The 12,021-nt window shown below is 43.1% G+C and overlaps 1 protein-coding gene across 1 annotated transcript; it reads right to left on the bottom strand.

The window, feature by feature from the left end:
* Nucleotides 8,477-8,952, bottom strand: LOC102174851 (60S ribosomal protein L21-like). The gene has a single exon (XM_013967636.2). The coding sequence runs from the start codon at nt 8,924-8,926 to the stop codon at nt 8,477-8,479; it is 450 nt and encodes a 149-aa protein (XP_013823090.1). The 5' UTR covers nt 8,927-8,952.

Here is a 12,021-nt window from a genome sequence, read left to right on the forward strand (position 1 = left end):
AATGTCACTATTCCTTGTCCCAACAACTTGTCTCAATTTATTGCCCTGTCGTGAGCTGACCAGAATGAGCCTGGACTCAGTAGCAAAAGGAGAGCTGACCGTAAAGTTATCTCAATTTTTGACTAGATGCTGGGGAGGAGGTGGTTGATGCCCTCAACCATCGTATTGTTTAAAGATCAACTGTACTTCATGTTTCATAAAATCTACCATTTTAAAGGTACAATTCAGTGTTTTTAAAGCATTCACAGAATTGTACAACCACTATTACCTTCTGATACAGGATGGTTCATCATCCCAGAAAGAAACCCTGTAGACACCAGCAGTCACTACACTTGGCCCCTCATCCCAGAAACCCTGAACCTACCTTCTATCAATATCTCTGTGGACTTGCCTGTTTGGAACATTGCACACAAAGGGAGCGTGTGTTCTCTCACTGATCACAATGCTGACCAAGCTCATCTGTACTTCCCTCCTCTTCATGGCTCAGTAATAGTCCCTGCACACACTTTGTTAATCCATTTGTCAGTGGATTCGGGCGGTTTCCACTTTTTAGCTATTGTGAATAGTGCTGTGTGTAAGTATTTGTATCTCCAAAGAGCAGAATTGCCACATGTAGATTAAAATTTTAAATAAATTTCAACAGACTGTGTAATTCAAAAACAGTTAGCACCATCTGGCTATAAGGCAGGAAGTCTTAAAAAGAAGTCTAATGGAAACATTCTGGTTAGAGCTAAAAGACCTTCTTTTTAGGGAAATTTTGCTAAGAATTTCTGCTCTGAGACATAGGCTCTTCTAAATCTTGGAAATCTACCAAAATACCATGATTCTTCTTCAGAATGCTAACACAAGCATAAACACTATAAATTAATACTTGCAAAGCATTTGGCATTATATATGTTTCCCTTTAAAGACAGACTGTATCAGTGTTATAAGCATATGTATATAAAACATATAATGCATTAACTAAATACTATTTATTATAAACATATAACATAAATAATTATATCTTTTAATAATAGGAGGCACCTTTACTGGGGATCAGCAAGCAGTAAACCACGTGTGATCTGCTTTTGTGTGGTCAATGAAGTGACAGTAATTTTTATGTTTTTAAAGGGTTGTTAAAAGCAAAACAAAAAACAGAGGAAAACGTATAACAGACTGCATGTTCTCTGAACACTTAAATATTTACCCTCTGCCCTTACAGAAAATGTTCACTGTCCCTGCCTTACATTAAACAACTCATCATCACCCAGAAACTTGAAATATTTTCTCTAGAAGATTAAACAATACTCTGCCATCTGATTTTATTTCTCCACTTAATATCCAACAGAATCATGAGATAGCAGTTTGGACACTAGAGGGAGACTTTAATTTTGTTTCTGTTTTTTGATTTTTTTCACACAAAAAGAATGCTCAGATGAAACCCACCCAGACTTGAGATAAATCTGCATGGACTGAATGTTACATTTTCTAGGACAAGATTTAGCAGATGGTGCCGATATTTAAATGTGTCCTTGACTTTGCCTTCAAGAGTTGCAGGAACCACATGTTTTTTTCTAGACCTGGCAAGTGGCTTGGATCAGATTCCGCTGGATCTCCTTGGACCCTCCCAGTCTCTGGATCCAGCTCTGCCTTCTCACAGGTCCCATCCGGCCGTCCCTCACCTGCAGCCCTGCTGTACACCTCTGCGTCCCGGCCCAGGTGTGTAGCCTGGAAGCATGGGAAGCTGATCTTGTAGGAGGTAGACCTCCAGCCAGAGGGAGTGGGAAAACTGTGGATGAATTGTCCTCCTTCTGCCCCATCGGAGGGCCCCTCCCACATGTTATAACTGAGGCTTTTTCCAGTGTGTCTCCCCGATCAAGCTGTCAGTCACATTCAGGGAGGAGAGCTGGGTGGGCTATGTGGGGCGGGCTCATTGTATTGGCTCTGCCACCCTGACAGGATTATCCTTTCAATAAAACAGTGACTCATAAACTATCCACTTTAGGTTTTTGAGAAACACAGGCTCAGAGGGTAATGAATGAAAACAGAAAAATAAAGAATCCGTTTCATTTTCTGAAATCAGTCTGGTTGCTTGGGTTTTGGCATTAGAACACAAAATATACTCTTTCTTCATATTCATTTGGCTGCACTGGGTCTTAGGTGCGGCACACGGGATCTTTAGTTGTGGCACATGGGACCTAGCTTCTTGACCAGGGATCGAACCCAAGCCCCCAGCATTGGCAGCTTGGAGTCTCAGCCACTGAGTCACCAGGGAAGTCCCCACAGAATATTCCAGTTTCTCCATATAGCTGGGAAAGTGTGTTTCACACATATTGATTTTCTTAATATAGTCACTGAGGTTAATGAAGCTATCAAGTTAACGTCCATGTAACCCAAATGATTCCTTTCTCCAGCTGTCCTCTCCCATCCTGCTTCTTGCTGGGAATCATCTTGCTTCTATTCCTCCTGTTCCCAGAAGGAGGAACAGTGATTACAAATCAAAAGCCTGATCCCCAGCCAGAGCAACCTCCTGAATCTGAGCCAGTCGGGGTCCTTCCCCAAGAGAGTGGACTTGGGACAAAGAGACGCTGACTTTGCAACTGTTCTGCACTCAGGGGGGAGCACCTGTGCCTCCCTCCAAAGTCAACACTACTCTTGTTATCATGGACGGCGGCAGGTGGACAAAGGAGTCAAGGATTTGGGCCTGACCATCTTGGGTGGTCAGCCTGCCAATGGAGGAGACGTGGGTTCAATCCCTGGGTCAGTAAGATCCCCTGGAGGACGGAATGGCAACCCACACCAGTATTATTGCCTAGAGAATCCCATGGACAGAGGAGCGTGGCGGGCTACAGTCCACGGGGTTGCAAAAGAGTCAGACATGACTTAGTGACTAAACAACAAAACAAGAGAACATATTTAGTTTAAGTCTTTTACCCGGAGAAACTGCTGTGCATGGGGTCACAAAGGGTCAGACAAGACTGAGCATGAACACTCTTCATTATGTTGGTTTATCATTTTTCTAACCTGACTATGTATACTTCTGCAAAACAAGGGAGGTATATTAAAAACATACATATGAGAAAACGTGCAGACAGAAGAGAAAAACAGGAATCTTTAGACAGTAACTAAGTCAGACGGATACCGATCTACAGCTATTTCTGTATCATCTTTATTATTGTACAATTTTTTCAGGAGACAGATATGTATTCATATTGTCATGTTTGTGTGCTAAGTCGTGTCTGACTCTTTTGTGACCACATGAACTATGGCCCTCCAGGTTCCTCTATCCATGGGATTCTCCAGGCAAGAATACTGGAGTGGGTTGCCATGCCCTCCTCCAGGGGACCTTTCTGACCAAGCGATCAAACCTATGTCTCTCCTGTCTCCTGCATGGGCAGACAGGTACTTTACCACTAGCGTCACCTGGGAAGCCTATTTAGGTCGCACTATTAAGATTGCTGCTCTCTTGGTGTGATTTATTACAGATCCCAGTACAGCCCTGGGTCCAGGCTAGATGCAGTACTGGACTATTAGCTCTTGTAAGCATGTGAACATATTAATATATACACTAGAGAAGGAAGAAGGTGCGTGTGAGAGTGAAATATTGTTTGGCATAACTATTTCATTGAAAATACGACAACATGAAAAACTAATGTAGAAGTGGCAGGAAATTTATGTTTCTTGGTGAAGCCAGCAGGCTCTGGGATGCTTAAATCCTGTTATAAGGAGCTGTCGGTCCTTTCTCCCCATGGTATCAGTGGGTGTATATGGAAGCAGCTGTGTTTAATATAAGAGTGATTTTATATGGGCTTTTTAAGAGGCAGTATATTTTTGATGTAAGAGAAACCCCATCCGTGGTTTCGCCTGCATGTGAGCCTCAGGAGGTGTGAAAGCTGATGGATTAGTCTGGGGAGAACATTCTCTTTTTCTGACAAACCAGTCGGCTTCCCACTCTGTCTCTGCTTCATCGAATGAAAGCACCTTTCATGCTTGGCTTCATCCATTGTTAAGTTTTGTACGGCCACAGCCTGTAGGGCTGGGTGACAAAGAGCATCCATCAGCGTAAACCGGCGCTCAGTCCCTGGGTCCCGTCTGTCTTGGTGAGGCTCGCGGACTGTGAACCTGTTCTCCTTATGAGATGGCTGGTCCTGCCGACACAGCAGGACGTGGTGCACGATGCGGATTCTGACACTGAGAGCATTTTTAAAGCCCAAGATACATGCACGTGTGCTAAGTTGCCTCAGTCATATCCAGCTCTTTGCGACCCTGTGGACTGTGGCCCGCCAGGCTCCTCTGCACATGGAATTTCCCAGGCAAGAATACTGGGGTGGGCTGCCATGTCCTCCTCCAGGGGATTTCCTGGCCCAGGGATCAAACCCTCATCTCTCATGTCTCCTGCATTGGCAGGCAGGTCCTTTACCACTAGCACCACCTAGGAAGCGCCACATGTAGGTGAACTGAATTTCAGAGCATTCTTTGTCCTGCTAACAGTGTTGCTCACTAGAGTGTGAGTTAGTATTCTTCTCGAAAGCATTGATTTTTCAGTGGCCATAGAACAATCCTCGTGTGTCTGAAGGAAGGGAGAAATGAAGCAGAGCTGGTTATTAATTTTGTTGCTGTTGTTTTCACAGTGATTACCATTGAGCATCTGAAGGTTGACCTGGAAAATCAGCATTAAACTCGGTGCCAAAAAAGAGCCTCTAGCTGGACCGTTGCTAACCTGTATTAGAAGGATCTTAAATGTCTTTTGTCCTGAGTGAGTGAAAAGGAAACATGACCTTTACCATTCCTTCTGGGAAAATGTCTGATTTAGTAACAGGCATGAGGGAGGGGATGCTGGCCCATGGAAGTACATTGCCCAGTTTTCCTAGAAGCTTCCTTCGAGGCATTTGAGAGGAGGGCTTTTATCACAATTGACTTCTTTTTCTGAAAGGAGCAGCTTTAAGACAGTGCATCTCTCTCTCTCCCCCTGCCCCTGTTACCTCATCCCTCCCCTTCTCTCTCCTTTTGTCTCCTTTTCTCTCTCATTCTTCCCTCCCTCTTTATTTCCTCCTTTCTTTTTCTTATCCTATAGAAAATTTGGAAAATATAGAAAACCATAAATAGAGAAATTACCAAAGTCATCTCGAATCCCATTCCATGGAAAGTGTGCTTCGTTTGGAGGGAAAACGAGTGTGTGTGTGTGTGTGTGAGTGTGTGTGTGTGTGTGTGCTGTTGTGTATGTACACACAGATGTGTGCAATATGTGCAGCTTTGTGTTTTAGAGCCTTCCAAACAACTAAGCAGGTTATTCTTAACTAATAATTCCCTTTTAAGACACAGCCATGGGAAGTGCTAGCATCATCGACAAAAGGGGCTGATGCAATTTGCGAAAATATTTTTGCAAGGAGCGACATGGTCCCTCTTCCATGTTGAGTACTGGTTTTGGGTGGGTGGGTGGATAGGTTCTGAAAATCTCCCCCCCCCGTGGAAGTGTTGTTCTGTGTCAACTCTGCCCTCCTTTCTCCCCTGCCCCTGACAAGATGCTGATGCCAAAGCTGGCTGTGGATAAGGCTCCAGCGAGGACAGTGGGAAACTCAGGGTTGGAGTTAAGATGCGTAAAACATGTGTAAGAGCAGAAGTTGGGCTGGAGACATCACTCGAAAGCACGGAAAGTGTCTTCAGGCACAAGAGCAACTCAGCACTGTGATGCCGCAAAGGAGGCTCGGTGAGGACCAGAAACGTTCCATCATAAATAGTGCTTCCCTGCAGGAGATGCTCTGGTGGAACAGGCTCCCTCTTGCCCTCAGCTGGGCACTCAGCCAGCCCATGTGGGCGAGCTGTGGACCAGCGCACTCCTGAGTGTCCATCCTGTCTACATAGAGAGGGGATGGAGCCAGGCGTGCACACGCAGCATCACAGGTTAACATACAGCAGTTTTTACAGTGGCCTCACTCTGGGCTCACTACTGTGTTACACAGCAACACAAGCTGGAGAGAAATTCCACCAGGACCCAAATAGTGAGGTTACTTCTGAGCTATTAGTGTTTTCTCTAGGTAGATGGCCATGTTTTGAATAAATAGGCATTGAATTACCTTGACAAAGTAGAATAAGGGAAGCTTTGAATGAAGAGAATTTTTGTTGTCATAAATTCCAAAGGTTTGTTATCAAACAGATCACATATCTTTCACACGGGAAGAATAAATATTGTTAAAATGTCCATACCACTCAAAGCAATCTACAGACTCAATGACTTCCTGTCAAAATACCCATGATAGTTTACACAGAACTAGAACGAATAATCCTAAAATTCACATGGAACCATGGAAGACCCGAAATTGCTATAGCAATCTTGAGAGAAAAGAACAAAGCTGAGGTATCATATTCCCTGACTTCAGGCTATACTACAAAGCTACAGTCGTGAAACAGCATGGCACAGACACAAAAATAGGCACAGAGGACGATGGAACAGAATAGAGAGCCTGGAAATAAACCCACACACCTAAGGTCAATTAATCTATGACAGAGAGGAGCTCATGTCTGACCAAATACAAAGCAAGGGGGGTGTGGAGAGTTCCTGAGTCTGGGGGGTGGGTGGGGTGCCATTGGCCCTGTGTCATGAGCAGATGGCACAGTGGTAAAGAAACTGCCTGCTAACGTAGGAGACACAGATGTAGGCTTAATCCCTGGGTCAAAAAGATCCCCTGGAGGAGGAATATGACAACCAACCCACTCCAGCATTCTTGCCTGAACATTCCCATGGACATAGTCTGGTGGGCTAGAGTCCTAAGGGTCACAAAGAGTCAGATGTGACTGAGCAACTAAGCTTGCAGAGCGAGTGAAGGCATCGGACATCCCGGGCCTGTGGGTTCAGACCTGGTGCCCAGGAACCTGTAAAACTCATGCCAAATGGATGCACAGGAATCCACACGGTCCGCTCACACTACCAAGGAGGGGAAAGCTATTTTCACTGAGCCTGTAACCCAAGGTCCTGCCCAAGGAAGGAAACTGAAAGTGACCGTCCTGCAGTGGGAGGGCCCTGGGAAACCCCCACAAGGAGGCAGCTGCCCCTTTGGCTTTGCTGCCACACAGCATGGGCCCTGGCCTTCCATCTAAGCAGAGTGGGCAGAGGGCACATAGATTTCTTGGCTTTGATTGTCCAGGGAGAATTTTTAAATATCTCAGTATTTATATCTAGTGTTTACACTAACAGGATCCTTGCTGACCACCTCTTGCATTTTCCCTTCAGCGCTCACTCTTCTTTAGAGATCAAAAATAATTGTGTTATTCCTAACAAAATGATGATTCTGTTTGGGGGTAGAAAGTCAGAATTTTCTACACATTTTATCTTTTTGATTTTCAACAAAGCTACTGCTGTTTTGACACATAAAATGACCTTCTCTGTGCCTCTTAAATTCTCTGCTTTCTCTTCTCATTGTCTCTAATTCCAGAGCAGAAGGAAAAAGATTAAGAGAACATATTCTTGCTGCCCTTTCCAATAAGAAGAATCATTTGCCTAAATCCCCGAAAGCCAGAAACCTGGTACGATTTTTCTGGCTGATTGGGTTGCACATTTAATCTACCAGGCTGTTGAATTATTGATGCTGTATTTCTCTTCTCTTAATTTTGTAATACTTCCTGTAAACTCAACTTCACTTTAGGCTTTCATCCTGATTTCATGTTTTATTTTAGCCACGACACCATTAATAATTAAGTGTCTAAAGTTGTGTGTTATCCATCTCCTTTGGTGATTTTTAAGGCAACGTTGGTTGAAATGAAATTCTCTCCATATTCCTGGATGTTTATTATGGAAGATGCAGCTGTACCATTTGTCTAAAGCATAACCATGACCATATATCAACATAGTTACCTGATGTGCACAGATGTTAAGGTACAGGCTTACTGGAGGCTATTTTTTGTAATTGGGTTTAGGAAGTTTATTTTGATAAAGATGGCCAAAGGGATTAGTGAGGAGGCTGAGTGGTGACTTAGGCTACAGTTGTACAGTGCCAAGAAATATACCCTCTGTAATCAAAAAGAAATTGGTTTGAGAGAATTATGCATGTGATTGTCTCAAGAGGTGTGTATGGCTGACAGAAATAATCAAACATTTGTATCTCTTCCAACAGCTAGAGTGGATGATGAGTAATGCGGGTGGGAAATTGGGAGGTTTTTTTAGCTGCAGTAGATTAGAAGAAAAATACTTTTTTCTTTTACTTTGGAAAGGGAATTAAGGTTTATAAATTTGAGGTAGCTCAACCTGAAAGTTCTACAGGCATAGAGCTTAAATTATTAAGATCTCTTATGCTGAATTTATAAATTCCAAGGGGCTGCTAATAATTCCTTTCTTTTCTTTAACATTTACTCGAGTGGCCTCTGTGCAGTTTTGAAAAAAATAAGAGAATCACAAGGGTCTTTGATTGTATTATAAGCGTAGTTGCAACACTGGAAGATTCCTTTTTTTTTTTTTTTTACGTCCAGGTCTTTATTTTTACACCCATCAGGCCATGAACTCTTAGGGGACGGGCTCCACAGTTCGGGTTCCTTTCCATCGGTCCTCACAAAGTGTGCTTCTCTGCTTCAGCTGAACCCAAGTCCCTTTCTCTCTGGCTTCCTTCTTTTTCTGATCATTTTCCTTCACACGTTTCAGGAAGCTATCTCGGCTCTTAGAGTGCTTAATATGCTCGATACACACATTAATTCTCTTGGCAAGAATCTTGCCCTTAACTTGTTTGTTTACAATGATGCCAACGGCATGCTGGGTAACATTGTAGACTCTCCCAGTTTTGCCATGGTAACATTTGTGGGGCATTCCTTTTTGAACAGTACCCATTCCCTTGATATCTACAATATCACCCTTCCTGTAGATTCGCATGTATGTGGCCAAAGGAACAACTCCATGTTTTCTGAAGGGCCTGGAGAACATGTAGCAGGTGCCCTGCCTCTTTCCCTTTGTGTTGGTCATCTTGATGAATCACTGGAAGATGGCGGTTCCGGCCGAAAAACTGGAAGATTTTATTATCAGAAAGCTGAGCTTTGGCCCAAGGAACTCCACCATGAGCTCTTGTTGTTCAGTCACTAAGTTGGGTCTGACTCTCTGTGACCCTATGAACTGCAGCATGCCAGGCTTCCCTGTCCTTCCCTATCTTCTTGAGTTTGCTTAAACTCATGTCAATTGAGTAGATGATGTCCGTCTCATCCTCTGTTGCTCCCCTCTTCTCTCTGTTCTCAAGTTTCCCCAGCATCAGGGTCTTTTACATGAGTATTATGCTTCTGCATTTTAAAGACCTGTTGGTGTCAGAAGCATTGCACTTTGAGAGGTTAGAACTGGAACAAGCCTCTGCAAGTTTCCTGCTATACCTCTTGTGTTTGAAGGACTGAAGTCACTCAGGGACAAAGAACAGCGGTGGGATGGACATTCTCGGAACTCCAAGGCCCTGTGCTTCTCACTCACCTGCACCACCTCTGAGAGCACTAACAGAATTGGTCACGTGGGTGCAGGGGTGGCCCTTGGGCCCACATCTCAGCATCTAAAAGTCTTAATTGCTCTCCCTGTGTGGTAGGGACAGGGCTGAAAAGAGAAAGAGAAAATAAGACATGGAGGTGCAAGGAGGAGGAGGAAGAGATGGAAAAGTTCTGTGAAAAAGTAGGGAAATCTTATCTTGTGAAACATGAGATTCATTCACGAAACTGAAGGTTTATTTGTGTTTCTGTGTAGTATAGGGTTTCCTTCTTTTTTAGAAGCTAAATAGTACTGCATTTTATGAATAGGTCACATTCTCTTTATCCACTCACTTGTCCATAGACACTGAGGTTGTCTCCACATCTTGGCTGTTGTCAATCTGGGAGCGCAGATATCTCTTTGAGATCCTGATTTCAAGTATTTTGGATAGATACCTAGAAATAGGGTTCCTGGGTCATACAGTAGTTCTAATTTTTTTTTTTTTTTGAGAAACCCATACTGTTTTCTATGCCAACTGCACCTTTTGTGCTCCTACCAACCCTCTATAAGTGTCCCAGTTTCTGAATTCACCTTTTGAGTTTTCCAAAATGCTCAGACTCATAGAAGCAAAGAATAGAATGGTGATTCTTGGGGGCTGGGGTCAGGGGGAAATAGGGAACTCTTCATCAATGTGTAAAATTTAGTTATGCTCGATGAATAAGTTCTAGAGATCTCATATAGAACATTGTGCCCATAGACAGCAATAATTTTGTAAACAAAAACAAACAAAAAAATTGAAGAATCTCCTTGTCTACTCTCAAGAGATATCTCCACCCCCATATTCACTGCAGCATAATTCACCCTGGATATAAACCTCAAGTAAGATTTCAGGGTCATGATAGTTCTACCTTAAATTCCTTGAGGAACCTCCGTGCTGTTTCCATAGTGGCTGCACCAGCTTACATTTCCATCAACACTGAACAAGTGTTGCTATTTCACAAGACCCTCACCAGCACTTGGTATCTATTGCCTTTTTGATAACAGCCATTCTAACAGGTGTGAGATGATATCTCACTGTGGTTTTGATTTGCATTTCCCTGATGTTTAAGGATGTGGAGCACCTTTTCATGTACTTAGTGGCCATTTGTACATTTCCTTTTGGAGGAGGGGATATGTCTCTTTACATCCTTTGCCTGTTTTCTATTTGGATGATGATGATTTCATTATTTCTATTGAGTTCTATGAGTTCCTTGTATATTTTGGATATTAACTAATGTATAATTCTTATCAGTCATATGGTTTGCAAATATTTTCTCCCATTCTGTAGGCTGCCTTTTCATTTTGTTGACTGCTTCTTTTATTGGGCAGAAGCTTTTTTATTTGATGTAGTTCCACCTGTTGATATTTTCTTTTTTTGCTTGTGCTTTTAATACTATATCCAAAACCTCACAGGCAACGTTGATGTCAAGAACCTTATTCCCTATGTCTTCTGCTGGCTGCTATCTCCATTTTTGCAAGCACTCCTGCCAGCAAGAACGCAGCCAGCTGAGAACTGAGCACTGGGGGCTGTAAGCCCCGACCTCCTTTCTTTCTGTCTGACCCCTGGTGGTCAAGCTCTGCAGATTCCCCTGGGGTTCCTGTAAGGTGTGACATGGGTGCGCTCCTGGGAAACTTCTTGCAACAACGGGGAAACTGGCTGCCCACCTTGGGCCCTTGTTTTTCCTCTGGACAAACCAGAGGAAACCAGTGTGTGTGTGGGGGTGGGCTTTCTCAGTGTGATCCTGTGCTAGCCTAGAGGATGGGCTATGAGGTCAAAGAGTAGCAGCTCCTCTTCTCCTCCTGTGTTCTTCTTAGTCTCTGCTGTCCAGGGCGTGCTCACTCTTGGGTTCTGGGGTGTTTATCTATGGGTAGCTTCTAGCTGAGCTTGTGAGGGGACTTGAGTTGAGAATGACCTACATCTCTGTACTGATGACATCACCCCTGGTGTTTTTATTAAAAAATTAGGACTATAGAGCTAAGCAGTGGAAGAAAATTATGTCCTGTCATCTAAGGTCATTCAAAAACATGCCAGAGATGTTGTCCTATTTTTCAGAACACTCTCAGCTGGTAAATTAAGGTACTTTTCCTTACGATGCCAAGGGCAGTCTGAAGTCTTTTTCAGTTCTGTACAGGAAGACACAATTGCAATTTGACAGTAGTTGAACCTAAAGAATATATGTGTATCATTATAGAAAAGGAAGTTTGGTGTTGAGAGTGTGGCTTTATCAAGTACTGTTGAAATTCACTAGCTTGAGTTATGATATATGATGAATAAAATGAACTGTGCTGGGGAATCGAAAATAGAGTGGTAGATGGTATTGCATTTTGTTTTGCTTCAGGTTTTGTTATTTTATCTCAAGTTGCTTATATTTCTTTCTGAAACTAGTTATTCCACCACTACACCAGGGGAAGTTGTTCCTCTATCCATGAATCTGTCATTGTGCAAATTACCTGGATGCCATACACTGAATTTACAGTGCAACTTTTCAATATGAATTCTGCAGCACTCAAGTGAATACAATGAATAATTCATACCTCGAAACCAAAAAACAGTATTCCTTGGTAATTATGGTTTCTGA

This window comes from Capra hircus, chromosome 11, assembly GCF_001704415.2.
Source record: "Capra hircus breed San Clemente chromosome 11, ASM170441v1, whole genome shotgun sequence".
In the NCBI taxonomy this organism is placed as follows: Eukaryota; Metazoa; Chordata; class Mammalia; order Artiodactyla; family Bovidae; genus Capra; species Capra hircus.